This window comes from Rhinatrema bivittatum, chromosome 2 (assembly GCF_901001135.1).
Source record: "Rhinatrema bivittatum chromosome 2, aRhiBiv1.1, whole genome shotgun sequence".
Lineage (NCBI taxonomy): Eukaryota > Metazoa > Chordata > Amphibia > Gymnophiona > Rhinatrematidae > Rhinatrema > Rhinatrema bivittatum.
In genome coordinates, this window is record NC_042616.1 from 451,186,493 (window position 1) to 451,210,993 (window position 24,501).

General features: G+C 44.5%; 1 protein-coding gene across 1 annotated transcript in view; it reads right to left on the bottom strand.

Annotated features, from left to right (window-relative positions):
* Positions 1-24,501, bottom strand: part of GUCY2C (guanylate cyclase 2C) — a 174,562-nt gene that overhangs the window by 74,202 nt on the left and 75,859 nt on the right. The window contains exons 8-13 of the mRNA XM_029587127.1: positions 23,492-23,577; positions 16,767-16,878; positions 10,905-10,992; positions 10,240-10,345; positions 8,082-8,144; positions 6,537-6,608 (exon numbers count right to left, since the gene is read on the bottom strand). Coding sequence (XP_029442987.1) covers positions 6,537-6,608; positions 8,082-8,144; positions 10,240-10,345; positions 10,905-10,992; positions 16,767-16,878; positions 23,492-23,577 — 527 coding nt within the window. The remainder of the gene's footprint in view (positions 1-6,536; positions 6,609-8,081; positions 8,145-10,239; positions 10,346-10,904; positions 10,993-16,766; positions 16,879-23,491; positions 23,578-24,501) is intronic.

Here is a 24,501-nt window from a genome sequence, read left to right on the forward strand (position 1 = left end):
CCAACGCTCTGCAAACCACCCTTGTTTTCAAACAATTGATAGACCAGGATGCTTCTGCTAACAAACACAGACCTTGTGTGGTTCGCACCTGACAGTCCACCCCCCAACCTCTGAGCCTAGCATTCATGGTTACCACCACACAGTCTGAGCCTCCATATCCACCCCATTTTCCAAATTATGATGAGACAACCACCATAAATGACTGGCTCTGGAGACACCCTGCTGTGGTAACGGCAGATGAAATTCCTCCAACAACGGACTCCAATGGGACAGAAGCACCCTCTGGAGTGGACACAAGTGAGCAAATTCCCTTGGCACCAAATCTAGTGTAGGCGCCATAGAACCCAGGATCTGAGATAATCCCAGTGACTGAGGAGGCTGCACAAGACAACGGGAGCAGTGATGTGGAGCATTTCTCAACAGACTTTGTTTTGCTTCACATTAAGCCCTATTTTGCCAGGAGAGAGGAATCTGATTACTTGCAGGATGGGCTATGTGATGCTTTTGGGGATGATCCTAGGGATGATCCAGCAGATGAGCCCATGGGGATGGACCTTGATGGCAACAAGAATTTATCTGACCCATAGGAGATCCTGATTGCAGAGGGGGATGACCCAGGGGTGGTCCAGTTGTTCCACAAAGAGGTGTTAAGACCTCTTATTCCTCAGGTTCTAAAGGAGCTGGGAATTAGTGTTCCAGGAGGAGTCAGATAATGACAGGAAGGGAGAGGATCCAGTCCTGGATGGGCTTCAAGGTCTGCCAAAGGCTTTTCCGTTGCCTAAGAAAGTGAAGAAGCTGATAAACCAGGAATGGGATTTTCTGGAAGCAGGTCTTAAGTTGGCCAGTGTGATAGCAAAGTTGTATCGTTTAACGGAAGACACTTTGGAACGTTTGATGTTGCCAAAGGTAGATGCTTCGATTTTGGCATTCGTGAAGAAGACTACCATCCCGATGATGGGGTCAGCTGCATTAAAGGATGTCCAGCACCGCAAGTTGGAAATTTGGTTGAAGAAGATGTTTGAGGTCTTGGCCTTAAGTCTTTGGATGGCGATCTGTGCTAGTCGGATCCAAAGGGCCTGTTTACGTTAACTACAGAAGTCTCAGGAGGAGTCTTCCCCGATGGGCGAGTCTAGGCAGGCGGCCCAGATGGAAGCTGGAGTCGCATATGTGTCAGATGCACTGTATAATTTGGTCCAGACTTCGGCAAGGAGTATGGTTTCGGCGGTGTAAGTGCAAAGACTTCTGTGGTTGCAGAATTGTTTAACGGATATGTGGTCCAAATCCCAGCTATGCAATCTTTCCTTCAAAAGAAAGCTACTGCTTGGAGAGGACCTCAAACAGTGGATGAAACATTTGGGGGAGTCAAAGGGGAACAAGCTGCCAGAGGACAAGAAGAGCAGCAAAAATACTTTCCCCTCTTGTGCCCATTTACAGGATATGAGAAGCAGGGGCTCTCCTGCTTCTTTGCAGAAGCAGGGACTGGGATGACAGCAGTCCTTTCAGGGATCCCACAGACCTCCCAGAGATAGCTCCAGTCAGAACACTAGAGGTAGTAAATCCTAACATTGAAGTCAGGCTGGTCCATTCTCTTGTGGAATCTGTCGGGGGAAGTCTGACACGTTTTGCCAGGAGTGGACCAGGATCACCTCGGATCAATGGGTTCTAGAGATGATAAGAGAAGGCTATGCTTTAGAATTTTCTTGCCCCATCAGAGAAGCCTTTATGGTGTCTCACTGCACAACCAACAGCAAGTGAGAGGCAGTGCAGGATATATTACTTCACCTCCAGGTGTTAGATGTGATCATTCCAGTACCATCGAAGGAGCAGGGCCGAGGAAGATACTCAATTTATTTCATGGTTCCCAAGAAAGAGGGCACCTTTCAGTCCATCTTAGATCTACAGAAGGTCAATGTGGCGCAGCAAGTTCCACGCTTCCGTATGGAGATGTTGCGGACAGTGATAGCGGCGATCCATCAAGGGGCATTTTTGGCTTCACTGGATTTGACGACAGCATATCTGCATATCCCTTTACGTACAGATCATCATAAATTTCTTCATTTCATAGTGCTGGGACAGCATTTCCAGTTTCAAGTCCTTCCTTTTGGGTTAGCAACGGCTCCCACGGAGCCATCACAGTGGTGATGGTCGTGGTGGCTGCGGTGCTGCGAAAGGAGGGGATTCTGGTTCACCTTTATCTGGAAAACTAGCTTATCCAAGCGAAGTCTGAGGAGGAATGATCAGTCGGTTCAAATGGTGCTGGTGATACTGAGATCACTGGGCTGGGTGGTGAATTTAACATAAGGTCACCTTGTTCCGCCCCAGTTATTAGAATACTTGGGAGCGAGATTCGACATCCTGCAGGCTAGGTATTTCTTACCTCAAAGAAGGTTCTGAAGTTGCAGTCATGCAAGTGACACTCTCGGATACGTAGCAGTGCTTGAAAAGTTTTTATTCTCTGCCTCCATTTGCTGGTAGGGATGCAAAACCTACTTACCGTATCTGGACTGATCTGGGGTATGTACAGGAACATGGGGTATAGTCATAAGATCACAGAGAATTTGTTGTGCATGTAAGCAGTGTGCCAAAATTGGCATGGTTTGTTTCAGCAACACTGCACATTTGGTGTTTACAATCTAACATGATTGAAGAAAATGAATCAGGACTTTTGATGCACTGCTTACCAGCTCAGTATTCAACAAATCATAGTGGTAATTGCCATGAATATGCATGGCAAGTTTTTATAAAGAAAAGAAGAACAAGGGTTCTTCTACTTTATGGGGTAGATTTTAAAAGAAGCGCGATCAGCCTACTTTTGCTTGCGCATCAGACTCAAGCAAAAGTACGCTGGATTTTAGTAGATACGCGCGGAGCCGCACGTATCCACTAAAATCCTGGATCGGCGCGCGCAAGGCTATCGATTTTGTATAGCCTGCGCGCGCCGAGCCGCACTGCCTCCCCCCGTTCCCTCCAAGGCCGCTCCGAAATCGGAGCGGCCTCGGAGGGAACTTTCCTTTGCCCTCCCCTCACCTTACCCTCCCTTCCCCTACCTAACCCACCCACCCGGCCCTGTCTACACCCCCCCCTTACCTTTGTCGGGGGATTTACGCCTCCCGGAGGGAGACGTAAATCCCCGCGCGCCAGCGGGCCTGCTGCGCGCCGGGCCGCGACCTGGGGGCGGGTACGGAGGGCGCGGCCACACCCCCGGGCCGTAGCCACGCCCCCGTACCCGCCCCCAAAACGCTGCCGACACGCCCCCGGAACGCCGCGACGACCGGGCCCGCCCCCCGACACGCCCCCCTCCGAGAACCCCGGGACTTACGCGAGTCCCGGGGCTCTGCGCGCGCCGGGAGGCCTATGTAAAATAGGCTTCCCGGCGCGCAGGGCCCTGCTCGCGTAAATCCGCCCGGTTTTGGGCGGATTTACGCGAGCAGGGCTCTGAAAATCCGCCCCTATATTTGCAAACATTAAAAAAAATAAAAATAAAGCAGAACTCATGCTGGTATATGATTATTTCTGAACCTGTCTTTTCACTCATGATAGGCGGTTCGCCTAGTTGAGTGTCAGTATACAGACATTTATGATACCAGCAGAAAACGAAAAAATAGTTTGACTTTTTCACCTATCCTTCTTTATTCATGTAAGGCACAGACCTACAGTTTCCTGCTGCAGCGCAGGGGTAGAGTCTGTGGCAAAAATTTTAAAATTCTGAAGAATATTGACAAATATTTACTTTTTTTTTTTTTTTTTTTTTTAAGATTTTAATAATGTCTGTGTCTGTATAATTTATTTTCTTTTTGCTGGGTTATGAAAAGCAATTTCAAGTATTAGTAAAGGAAGAAAATTTCAGGGATGGAGAGAAAATAGAGCCAGGGCCAGGGAGAGGAGAAGGTGAGAGGACTGGGGATGGGATAAAAAGAGAGAACGAGAAGCATGAATGGGGAGGGAAGATCAGGAATCTGGGATGGAAGAAAAAGGGAGAAAGGGAGGAAGGTTCTGGGATTGAGAAAGGGGGGAGGAAGTGGAAGTGGTTGGGGTAGGTTCAAGGATCTGGAGAAAAGGGAGAGGAAGGAAGGATCTGAGATCAAGGGGAGAAAAGATCTAAATTGCAATGATGAAGGGTGAGTGGAGGGGAGGATGGAGCAGGTATCCATATCTAGCTCCGGTCCTGTTCTGTCGTGCAGCCCCTCTCTGACCTCCTACCCAATCTCTCATACATACACATACACGTAATCAAACTCTTCTCTCTCACATACGTAACCACTGCCCTCTCCCTTCCTGTCCCTGAATGATTGGAAGGGAGGGGCTGGATTAGGCAGCAGAGTAGCTCTTCTTTGCTCTGCTTTGTCTACTCCAGACTCACCCCACCTCTCCTGTTCCTTGCATGCTGCCTGAGGGGGCAGAGGTGCTAGATCAGGAAGCAGAGAACTGTTCTCAGCTGAGTGAAATTCATCACAGCTGGAAGGCTGCAATTCTTCAGCCAGCCTGCTGCCCCCAGATTTTTGCTGCCCTAGACACAGGCCTACTGTGCGCCTATTGACAAATCCAGGCCTGTCCACAGGAGCTTTTATCATGCCACACAGAATGGCAGCCAGTGTGGCTTAGCACATCACTGTAAAGCAAGGGTGCCTACTTTTCTTGCATCAAACATCTGATCTGCTGAGTAAACCTGCCATAGTAAGGGTGAAGAATCACTGAGACAATCTTAATTACAGTGGTTCCATCACAGAAAATAATCGTGGTTCCTCTTAACTTACAACTTTAAATTGTAAACTAAGACAGTCCTGTGTCCCTCTCTTCTCTTCATTGTGCCCTACTCATCCACAGGTTGTCAAAGCATAATTCGTTCCAAAGAATTTCCAGTTTTTAAATTTAATAGAAAGGAAATAGGTCAGGCTGCTGCCTACTTTTCCCCTTCCTGCTTGCTGTATGCCAGGCCACTGCCTGTGCCTGTCTCCCTCCTGATACTCCTCACCAGGCCTCGGACTTTGGGTGTCTCTCTTCCACCATGCCAGGCTGCTGCTGCTGCTACCTCTCTCCTGCTGTGCTGGTCCGCCAGTCTCCAGCTGAAGCCTGTGGCTTCTCCTTCCTGTTGCTCCTGCTGCTACACCAGCTCACAGTAAAAAGAGTCACATGGGAAAAGCTGCAGGGAGAAGGCCTCAGCTGCAGCAGTGGAGCGGAGCAAGGGGGTTTGGGTTTTGCAGGAAAGCTGAGAAAGAGGATAGACTTCAGGGGAGCAGAGGAGGAAGAGGATAGATGAGATTGGATGGGATGAGAGGATACAGGGGCAGAAGGGGAAAAAATAGCATGGGACGCTACAGGGGAGGACGAGAGGTGAGTCTAAAGGGGATGGGAGGGTAAGAAAGTAGGAGATGGAATGCTGGAGAGAAAGCAGAGAGGGAGACTGGCGAGAAGGACACTGTTGGAAGAAGGGAGAGAAGGATAAATTGGGGTTATGAAGGCAGGTAAGAGGCATCTTTGGGAGGGAGAAAGAACTATTCAGAGAGAGAAAAAGGGAATCCTAATTTTAACTATTTACAAATGGATCGCTGTAAATCCATGGCTGGCTGGATTCCTGTCTAGATGGGTTGCTGGCTGGCTGCAGGGTGCGGTGTGCTTTGAATGCACTTTACATCATAGTGAGCTTTGGAAAGACAATCTGAACAACAAATGTCGATCTGCCTCCTACTCCTCCCCAATAGAAGGAGGCTGCCTGAGGGGCTGTTACTTGGTGACAGTTAATGTAGGTTCGTGCATAGGGGGATAATAGCTAAACAGCTCATTATTCCCCATTTTCAAACTAATTTAAATAATTAACAGTAGTAAAATATGGATGTCTTTATGCTAATTAACACATTTTAGGGCCTTAGTAGATAATGTGGTTTCTACCGCAGTTGGTGAAAATACTGCAGTGTACAACATAAGACTTACAGGAACTAAAGAGGAAGGTGGGAAAGGGGAGAAATGATACAAATGTTCAAATGCAGTCTCTGGCAGACTTCAGTGAAGGACCAGAAGGAAGCATTTTGCATAGAATGAAAAGCTCAAGGACAAGGGGTCATCAGCTGAAGCTGAAGGTTATGTGAGAAAATAATTTTTCACTGAGTCTTCTGGAACAGACTTCCAGAGGAGTTGGTAGGAGCCAAAATTGTAAATGGACAGTTTATTAAGTGCATAATACAATAAGATGTGGTGTTTGGGGTTTTGGTTTTTTTTTGGGGGGGGAGGGGTTCTGTTTCTCCTATTCTCCAGCATTTCACAGAGTTCTCCAACTTCTAATTCAACCTAAAGTTTTGTTTTATCCCACCATTTTCATCTGATATCTCAGATTGAATATCGGTATATAAAAAATAAATAAATAAATAAATCTGATATTTGCTGGAACAAAATTTGGGAACATGTAAGCTGAACTCAGTTGATCTGCCAAGGAAAGCTCCCTAAGGAGAACCAAACAGAGTGAGAAGAATGGCAAAAGTGGCTTCAGAGTGGGTCCATGCAGATCCCGCCACTTGCAGTGTCCTCACACAGCACGCATTTACCTTATTCAAGTCAATCTTCTGCCACTCTGTAAAATTGGCATCACTGTGTTTCATGTCCTTTAGAATGACGACCTGGGAAGGTTAAGCACACACTAAATGACCCTTTGGCAATATGGCATACACAGAGCAAAACTAAGGCTGTGCATACACTAACTTTTACCCCCATAAAAATATATATTCATGGATTTTATTTTACTTTTCCCTGACCTGTCATTTTCTCTTTCATTGCGATATTCCCATCTTCCTCTTGTTCATAGTGGCCTCACTGTTTCTGTACTCTCTCAGTTTTTCAGTCTCTTCCCCTTCCTCCTTCTTTCTAATTTTCCCTTTTTGCCTCTTTTCAGCCACATGTTTACTTTTTTCTGCCCACGCCTTCTCCACCATATCACCTACCCAACATCAACCACCACATTCTGCTAGAGTAGCCTGGCTTGATATGGGCTTTATTGCCAAAGACTGGCTGGCCCACTCTGTGTCCTCTCCACTCCATGAGAGTAATCAGAAGATATGGAGACTCTAGCACCATTCTGAATCTCTAAAGCAAATCAGGAGGGTCGGTATATATGAGATGTGGGATTGGATGTTGCTACCAGTGCACGAGAGAAGCTGCTGCTGCTAGGACTATTGGTTACCACCAGGCTCATTAAGTTATAGACTTCAGGCTGAGACACGGATACTTTCTTTTTCTGCCTATAGTAGAGGAGAGAAGAATAAGGGTGAAGGGGAAATAAGGAGAGATTGAAGTAGGTCCTAGAAGACAGGAGATAGAATGGGAGGCGAGAGTGGCAAAGGGGACATAATAAGGGGAGAGAAATACAATGAGAGAAGGAGAAATAGCAAGAGAAGACAAGACAAAAAAGGTGAAAATGGAACAATGCAAAGGAAGAAATGTGTTAAAAAGAACATGCCATACTGGGTCAGACCAAGGGTCCATCAAGCCCAGCATCCTGTCTCCAACAGAGAAAAAAGTAAAAAAAACCCCAAAACAATTGAATAGGAAGAAAAGCTGAGGAAACTGGAATAGAGGATGGTAGTGATAAACTTGGAAAGCACAGAAGACAGCAAAAAAAAAAAAAAAAGACAAACTGAAAAAGAAAATGCCACAAAGTTTTATAAACTATGGAATACAGAAGAATGAGGAAAATGGGAAATGAGAGAAGACAGTAAGGAAGGGCCTATAGAAGAACAAGCAAAAAGATCAGCAAAGAGGGAGCATAAAAGAACAAGAGAGAAAACAGTTTTAAAAATGTCTAATGTTTAAATATGCATCATGGAGTGGGACTAGGGATGCACCAAGCAAGGAGAGAAGGCCATTTTTAGAGCTCCAGCTCTGCTGCAATAGCTGATTAAGAAATTGTAGTTTACATAGTAAAATACATACATTTGACTAATTTTGGTGTTGGACAGGAGAGGACCTAGTGTAAAAGTCAAATGATGCTTTGTCATGCAAATTAATCAAATACACGTATTAATTAACAAAACATATTCCTCATTGAAAAACACTGGGCTTCAAAGATGACAAAAGGAAGACTCCGCTTGCTGTACCTTTTTGTCGTATTTACCTCTCCGAAGCCTCTGAGCGGTGTCTCGACGTTTATCATCATCAATCTAGGGAGAGAAAGCATCGCTGGCACTGTAAAATGCTTCTGTGTACTGTTTTCTAGGGATGTGCAGAGCAAAAGTTTAAGTTCATATGTCCATATGTCCAAAGGGGGTCCCATTTGCGGTCAATATGGACATAAACAGAATTCAATGAGTTGAGTATATGTCCATATGTGCAAATAAAAATTTAAACCCCTCACCCTCCTTAATCCCCCCCCCCCCCCCAAGACTTACCACAACTCCCTGGTGGTCCAGCGGGGTCAGGACGCCATTTCTGACCAACTTTGCAAGGAGCTCGTGACGTCGGCGTCACGTCAGAGTGATGCGGCGTCACGTGATTCCCCGCGGGTTCGCACCGGAACGCTCGTTCGGCCCAAAAGGAACTTTTGGCCAGCTTGGGGGGGCCTCCTGACACCCCCAAGCTGGCCAAAAGTTCCTTTTGGGCCGAACGAGGGTGCTGGAGGGAACTTGCGGGGAATCACGTGACGCCGCGTCACTGCGACGTGGCGCCGACGTCACATGATTCCCCGTGAGTTCCCTCCGGCACCCTCGTTGGGCCTCCTGACCCCCCCCAGCTTGGGGGGGGTCAGGAGGCCCCCCCAAGCTGGCCAAAAGTTCCTTTTGGGCCGAACGAGCGTTCCGGCGCGAACCCGCGGGGAATCACGTGACGCCGCGTCACTCCGACGTGGCCCCGACGTCACGTGCTCCTCGGAAAGGCTTTCAGAAATGGCGTCCTCACTCCTCGCTGGATCACCAGGGAGTTGTGGTAAGTCTTTGGGGGGGGGGATTAAGGAAGGTGAGGGGTTTAAATTTTTATTTTGGATCAACAATCGTGATTTCTAACTTATTCAACATAGCTATGTTGAATAAGTTGGAAATCCGATCGTTTATGTCTTATCACTTTTTTAAGTTAAAAAAAAATAATAAGTAGCGTTTTACATTTATGTTCAATACGAATGCACACCCCTACTGTTTTCTAAACAAGGTAGTTGAGCATGCCAAAGGGTCAATTCAATACAAGAATTATGCACACCCAAGTCTTCTTTTCCATGCACACCACTATAGGTCTAATTGTACTAAATCAGTGGTTCCCAGCCAGTCGGGTTTTCAGGATCTCCACAATGAATATGCATGAGAGAAAATTTGCATGTTTTGGAGGCATTGCATGCAAATGTTCTCTCATGCATATTCATTGTGGAGATCCTGAAAACCCGACTGGCTGGGGGGGGGGGGGGGGTCCCCCAGGACAGGGTTGGGAACCGCTGTACTAAAGCAGGATTTCCTAAACCTCCTTAACAATAACTCAAGTACAATAAGGGCATAGTTTTCAAAAGAATTTAAATGCTTAAAACTGAGTTTCTACATGTGCAAATGCATTTTACCCATGTCAGTGGGCTCTACCCATGCAAATTGGCTTTTGAAAATTGCTTCAATAATAGCCATGGAATTGTCCATAGCATATTCACGTGAAAGTGCACTTTATGTATGTAAATGGGCTTTTGAAAATTGCTGCAATAGGATGTTAAGTTAACTCCTTTTTCAAATCACCTCGTGTAAGAGTAATCTTTGTGAGAGAAGGAGAGGGATTGTAGAATGGCCACTTCCCATGTTTGGCAGTGGCTGGGGTTAGGGAACTAAAAGTTGGACATTCCCCCCTCCCCCGTGTCCTGTGGTGAGACATCAAGGGTGGGGGGGATTAGGAGAGAGAGGGTTTTTTTTCTGGAATGGAGCGAACACCAACATTCCAAGAGCACTAAAAACTGCCCGCATGCCCTTCTACAGCTCTATCTATGTTGGAAAGTATTCCTGAAGCCGTGTTGCTGCATCCTTTCCCTACGTTTTTTTTAGTAGTTCAATATGTTAAACTGGATATTTATTTTTCATTTATACACATCTGATTTTCTGCCTTTTCCTAAATTAGTCTCAAGATGGATTACAGTCAAAAGTACATTTTAAATTACAATTAACATTTACAGCCATTTTCTGGGAACATAAGAAAAAATGGATGGGCATTTAGAAAATGTGATCTGGAAAGAAAGATTAAACTTTAAAAGAGATGAAAATGAATGGGCTGCAGTGTAGTTATCACATCGGCACCAACCTTCAGACTGATATGGTTGGTGTCATTGGTTTCAAGCGGTAGGATCTTATCGCTAGGGATGTGGGACCATTTCTTCTGGCGCAACTCATGGTCTTTTCTGTATTTCCTATAGTAAATGAAAATGATAAATCCTCGAGCAGTCTGACCCCTTCCAAATAAAACCACATAGCTCAGCAACACTCCCCAGACCCTTTCCAATCTGAGCCTTTCCATGCAAAACCATACAGCCCAGAAGCACATCCCAGTCTCTGTGCAGCCTGATCCCATCTACGCAAGTCTAGAGAGCTGTCACACCCTATACTCCCTCTCCCTTTCCTACACTTTTCTGCAGCCCAAATGTCCCATCTTATTTCTTTGGTCTCTGGACGGAACCTTTTACTGTGATGCCAGAGAACAGGAGATCCTTTCAGTAGCCTACATTAATGCTCAGAGCAAAGCTGTCCTCAGAAACAGGCAGATTTATGTACAATCCAGGCATTGATCTTTATACAGTAATCTTTTTTTTTTTTTTTTTTGGATAGATGAATTTTAATTCTCACGTTTTAAGATTTATAATTGTAACTCTGATGCTTGGGGCCCCAGAAAAAAAGCCTGTCTTAAGCTTGAAACATGGGATGGAGAGCCTGGGGTCTGAAAAAGGGAGACGCATGACTTTTTTTTTTTACCTGAGAACCAGGAGGGCGAGTACTATTACAAGCACCACAGTAACGGTCAGAGTAAAGATTGCAATGGTCAAGATGTCAAGGCCCGTTTCTGAGGAAGGAAGAGAGAAGATGACTTTAAATGAAGAGAGCAGATGCCAGAGATTACAGTGTAAGCTTCTGCACTAAAAAGGTTTCTTGTTTCTGGTAATGCTTCCCTGCACGCTGGCAGTTTGGTTTGCTTACCTCTGGCTGGGTAGGGTATTGTGAGGCACCCAGGTATTATGGGGCAGTCCACCAAACTACTCTCTGCAGTACTAGGTTTTACGTACAGGAAGGAAGGTGGAAGGAGGAAAATGCTAGAAAGGAAGGCGTAAGAAGTGAGACCTTGCTGGAGCAGATTTAAAAGAGCCTTTACATGGCAATGGATTTGAATCATAATTCTTCTTTCAGATTCCAAGCTACTGTAGCTCACCAGTATGCAACCTGTGCATCATGGGAAGGGGAAAATGCATGAGTAAGGATTTTTTTTTTCCCCAGAGGAGAAGAGCACAGTCTAAGCAATCATATAAGAAACTAGTCCACAGGATAGGGCTGCCAAAAATTTCTCTAGCCAGGATGCAACCAGAGACCGTGCGCCACTGTCCTGGTGATTTAGTGGAATTCCAATTCCAATGCAGCTCTTGTTGTCCCAATATTTTTCTTAATGTAAATATATATATTGGGTGGTCTTTTTGAAGGAAAACTGGGCTAGACTGGTCTGTTGCATGTGGTAGCATTGAATTCTGAGGTACTTCATGTCACGGGTCCCCCGTTTGTGCATCTAGCATCAACCAGAGGGGCTACAAGTCCGGGTTCAAGTCCCGTAGGAAAAAGAAAACCTTTCTGGGCCTCTGGCACAGTCAATCACAGCTACGGTCAAAGGCTCGTAGTCCAGCTCAACAATCACCACCACGTGCAAGGCTGTCTAATTCAACAGCAAGGAAGCCAAAATTAGCAGAAAGGGCAAAAAGCAAACCTCAAGCCAGTGTACACCCTTCCAGCCGGGACCCTGGGCATAAGAAGGAAAAATCAAACAGAGTCTAAAGTGGTTGTCAAAATAATAGGTTAACTGCAACCTAGATAGGAGCATCCAGGCCACAATCACAAAGATTAAAAATAGCATAAAAATATGAGATTAATGAAAATAATGGTCTTCTTGCCCGTGTTAGATCTTCTCAACACTCCCTTCTCTTGCACCTTTATCCATAGCAAAAACATTCTCATCAGTGGGGGTGCGATATTAGGAGTGTAGCTCCAGCATAAGCTGGTCAAGATGGAAAAAAATATCCCCAAGCCCAGAGGTTCAGAAAAAAGTCCCAGAAAGGGTCAAAACTCTTAAAACTATACTCCACAATTGCAAAACTCCCAGTCTCTTGAAGTCTCTAGCACAAGAGTTTAAAATATTTCTTCTCACCCTTGCTTCCTTTGTTTGCTCAAGCCAAAAGACCTCAGACTTCAGCTTTCAAGATCGGGGGGGGGGGGGGGGGGAGGGGGGAACACCCTTCCATTCGAACTGAATCAGTTTGTATCCAAAATATCTTCACTCTACTCAAAAAATCCTAATCCCCTACTCCTTTCTAAAATCTCACAGGTCCATATTCAAAAGCATTTAGCAGCTAACTCAGAGGTTAGCTAGCTAAATTAATATTTGGGCCCATATCTGGCTAAATTCTAGCTGGCTAATAAGTTAGCAGGCTAGAATTTAGCCAGATAAGTTAGAAGCATTCTGGAGCATAACTGGCAGGATCTGAGTTGCCGGCTAAGATAACCAGGTAATTCTAATATTCAGAGTTAGCCAGATAACTTAGCCAGCTAACAGGGTCATTCATCAAAATGCATTATGGCGTTAATTTTTGCCATAATACGATTATCACATGGCATGAATGCAAATGTTTAGAGAGAGAGAGAACGAGCATACACATACCTATTTATAAGTGGGGGTCATAGTATTCAACTATTTATATGCCTATAGGAGGGCCAGCTAATAGCTCAAGGTGAAGTGTTGGTGGTAGTTTAGGGGCCAGTTTTCCATGCAAAGTGAGATGTACAAACTGCACAGTACACCTTGGTGAAGATTTGACGTCATTTGGAGTGAGGAAAGTCTCACAAAGATGCGATTTCTACTATGTTATCTCGCCCTAGCATGATAGCACCCTGTTATAGAGTCCATCAAGCTAGGGCGAGAGAACATTGTAGAAATATTAGCTGGCCCTCCTATACAGATATAAATAGTCTCTCTCTCTCTCCTGACAGAGAAGGTAGAGACAGCAGCAGTTCTCAGCAGCTTAGCCAGAGTTGCTCAGATTTGGAGGTGGTTTAGTTTGTTGTGATTACTGAGCCTTTGAGCTCCTGCCATAAAACAGTTATTGAGATTGGCAATGGAAGGGATTTGGTTGGATCCTATTTTGATGCACAGTTGGATGAAGGGAGATGAGGTGATTCTGTCAGGGAAGAAGAGGGTGTAATTATGTTAAGCAAGGTAGAGGGAGAAGCATAAAAGAGAGTGTATAGCTTGGATTTTATCAATAAAGAATGTCTCAAAGTCTCTTGCTGTGTGGTCCCTTGTAATGGTAGTAGTGGTTTGAGATTCTGGTTTGGAGAGCTTTTGTATTAGTTTGAAAAATTTACCAGGACAGTTCATAGATACATCTAGTTGCTTGGACATGTAGTCTTTTTTTAGCCTGTCGAATAGCTGTTTTGTATCTTTTGCATGCTCTTTACAGATAGGGAAGTTGATGTCTGTTTTATGTTTCTGCAATGCTCATTCAAATTGACAGGATTGCTGCTTGAGAAGAAGATCTTTAATGGAACCACAGAGAGTTTCTAGGGGGTTTATAGAAGGTTGGTTTTAAGAAGAGTTAGGGTATCGATCAGTGAAGTGAATGTGTTGTTCCATTATTGGACTAGAACCTCTGGTGAGTTTTCAGTATTTTGAGGACCTTTTTATTCTTTTTCATGAAATGGAGGACAAGTTTGAGTGGGGAGAAAGATAAGTTTGTATTGTGATTGGAATGGGGACCTGGACTAGGTAGTGGTCTGATCAGGAGGCTATTCTTGTGTTGGGGGTCTAGATTAGTATTTTTGGAATGCAAAATTTTATCAGCTACTGTGCTGGAGAGTGTGGGAAATTTGGCATATATAGTCACATACAGTGGGACTGTAATACAGTAGAAACATTCTCGTTGTGCAAGGAGAAATTTCTTCCATTACAGGAAGTTTTTGGGAATGACGCTACATTTATGTCTGCTAGGTTACTGAGGAAAGCAAGTAGCTCCCAAAAATGTAAAACAGCTGACCTGGTATTACATCTACTCCATGCAGCAAAATTACCCATTGCTTCTGTAACCCTTTTTTTTCCAGATTTTACAGTAATCCAAAGGGCACACAAAAGAATTTATTTTGGGGCTATATTCTTTTGCCACCTCCCCAATTTTACCTAGTCCCAAGAAGTGAATTCTTTCTATAGGGGAAAGGCTTAACATTTAAGGCCCAGGCGATGAAAGGGAATCCTCTCTTAGATGTTGTAGTGATATAGAAAAAGGCTGGACATGATGTGGGTGTTCAAAGAAACATTGCTTTAGCAGAATTAAAATAAATGTCCAGTCAATATGTTACTTGATTCTTCACATCTGTGATCCCTATGTGCTTACAAGTTGGCATACTCTCCTTTTTCCTGATGTGAAGGTGTCCTTTTCACTACTCCCTTGGTAGCCACTCACCCCCTTAATAGTCTGAGGGGTAAGGGTCCTAGCCAGGAAGAGAAATCTATTCAGAAGATAGCTTTCTCCTGAAAACGTATTGTACCTGCAGTTCAGCCGGGGTCCTAGTTGTCCCAGCTTGTGTCCTGCTTTCCTAAAAGTGGAGATCCAGTTGGGGTCTCCAGTTCGATCTTGAAACTCTTCTCTTCTGGACTCCTTCTGTAGTTGACCTTTTAGGGGAAGAGGTCCTTTTTCTGGAAACCAGCAGGGCTTTCATAGCCCAGCCACAGTAAGGAGGGATGGGACAAAAAAACCTCCTCACTAAAATGCAACTCTCCAAAATCCAAACTTCACCACTGAGTGAGGAGTCACTGTAGTCCTCTCACTGGACTAGAAAGGCATATAAAGTCTTCTCTTTCCTGACATTTGGTCAAGAGAGTTGCCTCACCAGCAGGAACAGGATTCACCCAGGCACAAACAAACCTGAGAAATAAAACTTCTTGCTAAAGTCCTCCATACTCCACAGAAGGGATAGCCCCTACCAGGCAAGGAGTGCACAGGAACCGGGTAGTCTTCCAACCAAATACAGCGGAAGAGCAAAAACCAGGTCCTGTCCCAACAAAACCCAACCCAACCCAAAACCTCAATTGACCACACTACTCCTACTCCTAGCACCCCTCTCCAAATAGACGGACAGCAATTCATCACAGTCAGCTTCAGAGGGAGGTGCTGTAGAGAATGGACTGTCCCTCTTGCTATCACCTACCAGGGCAAGGATCTAGGGCCATCTAGTGGGTGACCAGGGGTCCCCACACTTACTACTGGAAGCTGTCACCTCAATTCAAATTTTAGAGAAGCATCGTGGCAGAGCTTGCCTCACTCGAACAGATTCATTTTGCCCTTTAGAGCAAATGTAAAGGGTACAATCTTTTATGAGATGCTTATTGGATGAAGTATAGGACAATGAACTGATTATCTTTTGAAACTGTTATTTTAAGATACGGCATTTAATTTGTATTTACCTGGCAGATCTATTGATTCTGGTGTACTGGGTGTCTTATTAAATGAATAAATAATATTTTTTTCAGAGGTTGAAACGCTAACCAAAGTTCTGTAGCCTCTAGACATTTGAATTAACAGAAACTTCTAATGGCCAATTGGTCCAATCATCGGTCTTGTAATCTCTAATTGTGATTTGGTGAATTTTAATAAAAATCTTTTAATTATTAACTGTAGTAACGTACTTACATATTAATTTATTAATTTTTGCTTTTTTATAAAATTGGAACAAATGTCTATTGGCACTAGTTAAACAACACTGTGACTTGTGTTCAATTTTGATGTTCTGAATTTGCTTGAAATCAAGCTTAATTCATATTATATTTCTTGAAAAAATTCTTGAACTTGATTTCCTAAGTGATAAGAGTAGAAAATATATTTGTCACTCTTAATTAATGTCCTATATACTTTGTTGTAATTGATTTTAATGAAGTGACAAATCGTTCACTCAGCTAAATCAACGGCTGTGCTGTGCTGTTTGAAGGACTCAAACGTCTCAAAAAAGTAACGTTTTGTTACTATTCAGCAACTTTGTAGCGCTTTGCTGAATCGACGGCTGTGCTGTGCTGTGCTGTTTGAAAGGACTCAGACGTCTCAAAAAAGTACCAATTGTTACTGTTCAACGACTTTGTAACAATTTGTAGAACTCAAAAGTCTCTGTATAAATAGAACACACACTTAGATTTTTTTTTAATATCAGCCTTGTTGAGGTCCATATTCAAAGCCATTTAGATAGAAAACTCCCAAGTTATCCATCTAACTCCAACTTATACATCTAAATACAAGATATCCATTTAAATATTTACTTTTGAATATTGACCTCATTATGTTTTAAACCAGTAGTACTAAGAAAATAATGTTTACATAATACAGCTTGCAATTAAAACACACAAAGAACCAAAGGGAGCCAGAAATCTGTTGATTTTGAGGGATCTAGCTAGTACCGATGCTTTAAATACCCACTGTTCAATGCCCAAGGGCATTTAAACAATGATAATACAAATATATAGGAGAAGTTGGAAGTGTGAAATCTAGATTCCACTCCCATAGAGACTGCTTATGAAAGTGTGTGACTGTGGTAACTCACCGGTCTGCGGACGGTCACTAGGCAGTTTATGGTTTTTCCAGAAGAAATTGGGTTTGTCCTCTAACACAATTGTGTTATTGGTGCTGGTATCAAACTGGAGCAAAGTTGTATACTGGGGAAATGACATAAGTTAACCTTATTACTGGAGTCTTAGGTCTCCCTATCACATTCCCACTCAGTTGCTGATTGACTCCAGGATAGAAGTAAGAGTTTAGAGATGCAACCTGGCATCCTGTTGGTTATTCTCCAAGCAGCAAACAAGTACATTATTTCTCATCTTACATTTCTGTCCTTGGAGCTGTCAGGAAGTAGGCATGCTAGAGCCTGAACAGAGGTTTGGTGGCTCAACTACTCATACAAGGACACCCAGAGACCAAATGTAGAAACAACCAATGAAGGAGTTGTGTCCTACTCCCTCAGGGTTAGGGCACTGTCATGGTTTCTGCTCTGTGTCACTGACAAGTCAGGCTTGTAACTATCTGATACTTATGAAGGTGATGCTGTTGAAACCTATGGAGGCAAATCAGTTGATTCAAAGATCAATCTCTTACGAGATGCAAGAGAATTCAATAGGGAAAATTGTGGAAACTGTACTTAGTGGCACCTTAAAGGGTATGGAGAGACCCTGATAGAATTAAAACATATCTAGGGTGAGCTCTGGCACAGATGGCAGCAACCAGAACCAGTTCAAGGCAGAAGAAATTTACATATTAATTTATTGGGCCTGGCATGGAGAGGCCCAGGGGTCAATAGTGATGCTGCCTGAGGAGCTATGCCAGTGTGAGGAAGAGTTTCTGCAGGGATACAACAGGAAGGAAGGAACACACTGTTTTAAAACTTGAGACCAATTTTAAAAAGTTCAAGTGTGATTTAAAAACCTGGCTTTTTAGTGAGGTATATACAGCTTAACTGCCTTCCTTTTATTCTTTTTTTATCTTACCTTTTTTGTCCATTTTAACTTTTTATCTATACTACCATATATTTTTTTGTTTTAGCTGATATATTGTATTATTAATTTTATTGTTTTAGGTAAACCTCTCTAGTGGTTAGCATGAGCATATCTATCATTTCTTAACATGATCTTTCATTCTTTTTACGTTTTTTTTTATTATTTGCATTAATTTTTAAGAGAAAAATGTTATGATAGTAAATGTTTATGTATTAGTGATTTTTTCTATTGTTTTTCTATTATGTTGTAAACCACTATGATGGCTTGTCCTAGTGACAGTATATAAAACCCAATAAATAAATAAAAAACTAGCCCCACACCGGTTCTTATTCAGTGAGATAAGCAGGGGAAGCAAAGGATGAAATTTTGGGGGGGTACGAGGGACAACAAAAGGGTGAGAGCTATAACAGTACAATTAGGAAGGAAAAAAATATCAAACAACAAAGAAAGAAAGAAAAGCATTATAAGTCCTCTCCTTTAACAGTGGACTATTAAAGATGTTACTTTAAATCAATAGTTGTTTAAAGGAGCTGATTCTTTGTGTGAACTCTTTTTTTTCAGATCTTGTTAATGGAATAAGCTGATGAATGATACTTTGAAAAGATTACTAGGGGCCTCATTTTCTAAAGTATCACAGGCCTGCGATACTTTAGGGAATGAGGGGTCGAAACGGAGGGCGGGCCTGTGCTAGCCGGCAGTGATCGCACCATCGCGGTGCGATCGCTGCCGGTTTCGCACCCAATAGTGCCACCATAGGAGGTGTAGCTATTGGGCGCGAACTCGGACGCGAAAAGGGCCTTACCTTTTCTTCGTCCACAGCGTCTTCGTGGAGTCGGCCCCGGTGATGCCCTGACTCCTCCTCTTCCAGGGCCGACTCCGCCCCCATTTTGATATCGCGTGCAATCCGTTTAGAATATAAGGCCCTAGGAGACTTCTCTGGTAAGTATAAGTTAGTCACTATTTATGTCTTTCTTTCTCCTGTTGTCGTCTTTTATTTTTTTCTGGCAGTGAGTTTCCTTTTTTTTATTATTTAAAACTCTCTGAAGGTACAAATGCTGTTGGTCTAGCTAGATTTTCTAGTAGCCAAAGTGCCAGTGTACGCTTATCTGCGTGCTTAATTGAGTAATTTGAGTACCTCCAGCTGGTGTTAGGATGCACTGATTCTTCGTCCTCTTGCTGAGTTGGGTTGATGATAGAGGGCACTGTTTGCATTTGCTGCTTGATTAGCTGAAAGGCACTGGTAGATGCTATCTCAGGAACTCTTTTCATCAAAATGTGCTGAACTTCTCCTATGCTGTATTTTAAATAAATGAAAAACAGGATTCCTGACTATGCTAATGCCATAAAGTCTTCCAGTCAGGAAAACTAAAGTGTATACTAAGTGTTGTCTCACTGTCTTGGTGTCGCTTAATACTAACTATGGCTTAAAAAAATAAATGACAATTAAGTATCCCTATTTTTAATTAAGAGAAAAAGGGAGGTTTTGGCACGTATTTTCTGATCCAAACACACAGGTCTCCTCTCACTCTGAATGTGTAAACTGACTCAGTTCAAGGTTGTCACTAGGGTCTTAAAGTTGTAACCTATACAGATAAATCAAATGCAGCTTTGGATTGTGATGGGACCTTTATGTCTTGTCACTGCAAATTATCCTGCACTTTTTCCTTCTCCAGACATACAAGTGTTTAATCTAGAACACATTTGATCCTTTTATACTGAAGATGTATAAAAGACACAGATCACTATTTTTTCCCTCTCTGTCAGGTCGATCCAGTATCGTCCGCTCGAGGATTGCCCGTCTGTAACGTGCTCGTAGCGCACAATTCGGGCGCGCAAGGCAATTCGGCGATACAGTCTCCAGTTTCACGCGTCCGTATCGCTTCTGAAAACAGACGCATAACCCTTTCCGCACCCGGCATGTAAATGAACGAAAAAGCTGTATAATGAAGGAATTAGCTATTCCCCTGCGATACTGTAACGGGCGCTGATATTATCTCCTCCGTAACCCGCTGTTCTGCCGCGGCCTTAACCTGCTAGTTTACCGCCTCCCCCTAGTAGGAGTTAGTGTAGTGTAGTGTAGGGTAAAAACATTGCTTACCCGCCCTGGTCCCGTCCGGTCTCCTGCAGCCCCGTCCGGACCGGACGGGGCTGCAGGAGACCGGACGGGACCAGGGCAAAAAAAAACAAACGAAAAAGTAGCAAGGCTCGGGCCTGCTATGGTAAGTGTAAAAAGTGTAAAAAACAAAAACCTGTGTGTTATATAAAAAAATAAAACAATTTTAAATACCTATCGGAGGGCCGTGGGTCCAGGCGGCCGGTGGGTGGCGGGCAGCCATCAGCGGCATCCGGTAGTCCCTTCTCCCTTCCTCCCCTGCCTGGATGAGCGCCAAAATCGCACGGGCGGGTCGGCAGCAGGATCCGGGAGCGGCGGGTAGGCAGCAGCGGGGTCCGGGGGGGCAGCGGCAGCGGGGTCCGGGGGTGGCAGCGAGATCCGGGGAGCCAGCAGCGGCAGCATGTTCGATCGGGCAGGCAGGTAGGTGGCAAAGTAAAGATGGCCGCCTGCACGGGAAAATCGTGCAATTGGCCACTGAAGACGTGACGTCACGACGTTTGGCGTCACGGGGTGTGACGTCACGTCTTCAGCGGCCAATTGCACGATTTTCCCTTGCAGGCGGCCATCTTTACTTTGCCACCTACCTGCCTGCCCGATCGAACATGCTGCCGCTGCTGGCTCCCCGGATCTCGCTGCCACCCCCGGACCCCGCTGCCACTGCCCCCCCCAGACCCCGCTGCTGCTGCCCCCCGGACCCCGCTGCTGCCTACCCGCCGCTCCCAGATCCTGCTGCCGCCCCCCCCCCCCCCCCCCCCCCCCGCTGCCACCCCCCCCCCCCCCCCCGCTGCCGACCCGCCCTTGCGATTTTGGCGCTCATCCAGGCAGGGGAGGGAGGGAGGAAGGGAGAAGGGACTACCGGATGCCGCTGATGGCTGCCCGCCGCCCACCGGCCGCCTGGACCCACGGCCCTCCGACAGGTATTTAAAATTGTTTTATTTTTTTATATAACACACAGGTTTTTTGTTTTTTACACTTTTTAAACTTTTTTACACTTCCTGGTGCCTGTCATTTCAAATGTCATTTGAAATGACAGGTACCAGCGCACCCAGGTTACTGCATAGGCGCTGTTACAGCGCCTATACAGTAAAATGGGTTGCGCGGGCATAACCCTTCCCTAACGCTTCACAGCCGCGGCATGCATTTGCATGCGATTAGAGGAGAGTATCGGGGAGTTAGTGAAGAGAACTGTGCGTGCGGGGAGGAAGGGTGCGCCTGACACTACCTCACTGTTTTTACCGCGGCCTTACTGGATCGACCTGTGTGTTTTCTGTTTCTGTTCACTGTTGTGGTATTAAAAAAAAAAAACAACTTTCATATAATTTAAATTCAGGACCCGAGGATTTATCAGGTTTACTTAATTTTTACAATTTTTAGTACACAATCCAGCTTTAAGATTGGGAGTTCTTATTTAAAGAAGAGGTGGGCTCTTCCCTTGCCTTCTCATACAGCACATTTATTTTATCTGAGATTTTACTGGAGATAATGACAATATCCCAGAACAATATTCCTTCCAGGAAGTTAAAAGGTATTTTATCCCCAAATAATGAATATGGGCTAAGGGATCACTTTAGCTCATAGGTAAGAGACTAATTTTTTTTTTTCAAAAGTGATACCTCTCACACTTCCAGAATTCTTTAGCTTTTCACACTTTTTCTAACAAATGGTAAAAAGAAACATTCTGCAGCCTTGGTTAACATTCATGTTTATCTAATTCTGTCCTGTCTCTTATCTGCGCAAACGTCTTAAAATTTGCATTTAACTACTGTAAGTTTCACACACACACATCCCATTCAATTTTAAATGTGCTTATATTATCCACAGTGTCCCTTTTCCAGTAAAAATGGAACTTAGATTGTGAAAAAAAGATAGCTGCTCTGAGCTCCTTCTCTGAGCTGTCCCACATTTCTCTCTGCACGTGCTGCTCCCCTCTCTAAAGGTGGGGGCTGCTTTTGCAAAAATTAAAGTAAAATTTCAACAGCTCTGCTCCTCCCTCTTAGCTTAAGGGAGAAGGGAAAGAGCTCTTGCAGCTGCCTGCACATCTCCCCCATGCAGTAACATATTCAGTGAGAGAAATGAAAAAGCATGCCACATGCCAGCAATGCTTTTTTTCACAGCCTCAGGACTCAGGCCAGTAAAATATAATTCTTTACCCCCTTATTTTCATATTTTAACCTCTGGTTACACTTGCATGGACCGCAACTACTCTTACTTACTGCCTGCCACTGACCCTTGCCTGGACCTGGACTCTCCCTCTCCTGATACCCTTGGAGACTTTTGCCTAAGTCCTGCTGGCCTCCTGAACCCAAGGTCTCAACCTATGGGGAAAGGGGCTGACCAGCCTCGTCTCAGGGTCTATCCTTCAGCTGTCGGTGAGCCTAGGGGGCTCGCTCCCTAGGCTATGCCAACCACACCAAGCACCATTTCCATTACAGAATCCAAGTGCATATGAGTCAGGGCTTCATTGTGCTACAGCAGAGCCACCACAGAGGTCCCATATTGGGGTCTCCAGGACAGGGTTGAGAACCACTGGCTTAGAGGGAGGGAGGCGTACTTTACAGATGAGTTGAAACCAGAGACCCTTGCAGGCAGACACAGAAATAGAGCTAAGGTGGCCCACCCCCTTCACTGTTAAGTAACCTGTGGCTGTTCTCTTATTTCCCTGTGCTGATATTTATTTTTAAAACTTACGTTTCTCTACATCCAATCATGATTGGTTAGAGTGGATCACAAATTTACATTCATAAAATAGTTACAATCACACATACTAAAACACACTGGTACTAGAGCTTCACTCTCAATCATGCCAAGAAACCACATTCTTGCCTTCCTCTTCTTCATAGATTGTAACATGAGATACAGCTTGATCATCAGGCTTAAGAGTATGAAAACTAATCAGTTTTGTTATGATTTATTATATATTTATATGTATTTGATATTCTGCCTTTTCCTAAAGGTAGGCTCAAGACAAATTACATGTGGTAACAAGGCACTGAATACATAAGTAATGGATATACACAGATATGAGGCAGATTGCAAGAAAATAGGTAAGAAGCAGGGTACATTAGGTGGGAATAAGGAAGTGGATACATTGGGTATACAAGAAGTTAAACACCAGTGGTGTGACAGATATTAACCAGTTACATAGAGGTAGCCTAGAAGTGGGCGAACCTTGTGGGATTTACTGTCAGGGAGACTTCCAGTGGCAGATACCAGAGGTGGAGTCTGGGCAAGGTCTGGCTAAACAGACAAGCTTTGACTTTTTTTTTTACCAGAAGGTGAGGTAACACATTTCCAGTGACAGCACTAAAGGCAACTTGTTCCATATTTTAGGGGCAGAGCAGTTAATGCGCAAAGTCTGACATATGTTGCTCTATCTGAAGCCAATATAGGGTAGGATAGAAGGTCCTGTCAGAGGAACGAAATTCCCTTGTGGGGTGTAAAAGAGCAGAAATTGGGAAAGATATTTAGGGGCCAGTTGATTCATGCAGTTGAAGACCCAGCAAAGTGTCCCTCAACCGGGAGCTTTCTCACTCTTTTACAACTCAAGATAACCCATTTGGATACACGTTTTGATTTACAGTGTTCACTTTGGAATTCATGTCCAGAGAGAAAGTTCTGAAGCCTCTCCCTACTTCCTTAAACCCTGATAAATAATGTACATACCTTATTTGTTTTCTCAGTGGTGTACAAGAGGGTAAGGTTCAGGTCCCGATCTCCTGAATCATCCAGGATCACAGGGCCCCAGAATCCTGAGAGGAAGATGGACATATTCAGTGCATATGAGAACGCCATGGTGACGAGATAACTGTTTTTAGGATGTAAAGATATATCAGAAAATCAACATATATATTCAAAGCGTGTTCAATGCTATTTAGCCGGATAAGCGGGACTTATGCGGTTAAGTAGCAGCCGCTGAATATGCACCTATGTTCAGCGGCTGCTGCTTAGCTGTATAAGTCCCTTGTGCATTTAGGGCCGGATTTTCAAAAGGTTACGCGCGCCGTACCTATTTTCAAAAGGCCCAGCGACGCACGTAAGTCCCAGGGCTTGCAAAAAGGGTCGGGGCAGTCCAGGGGGGTGGGGTCAGAGGCTCCTGGCACAGAGGCCATTTGCCGCTGTGCTGGGGATCGCGCGCGCAAGTTACTTCAGCCCCAGGGCCGAAGTAAGTTATAAAACAGAAGAAAAACAAAAAAAAAGGTAGGGGGAAAGGTTGGGGGAGGTAGGGGAAGGGAAGGGAAGGTGGGGGGGATAGGGAAGTTCCCTCCGAGGCCGCTCCGATTTTGGAGTGGCCAGGGAGGGAACGGGGAAAGGCAGTGCGATTCAGCATGAGCTCGGCGCACGCAAGGGGCATAATTGTGCACCCCCTTGCGCACGCCGACCCCTAATTTTATAACATGTGCACGCATGTTCTAAAATCGCGTGTCCACGTGTGTGCGCCGGGTAGCATGCGCACATGGACGTGCTTGTGCAAGTTTGAAAATCTACCCCTTAGCTTTTAGCCGTATAAGTCTCTTCTACGGCTAAAAGCTACACGCCCAAAAAGTAGGCATGTACTGGGTGGATCGGGAGTGAAGCGAGTTAGCCATATTACTTATATGGTTAACTACCGATATTCAGAGTTAGCCACATAAATGTATTTGTAAGTTTCGACTCACCATAGAATAGGTCTAAGC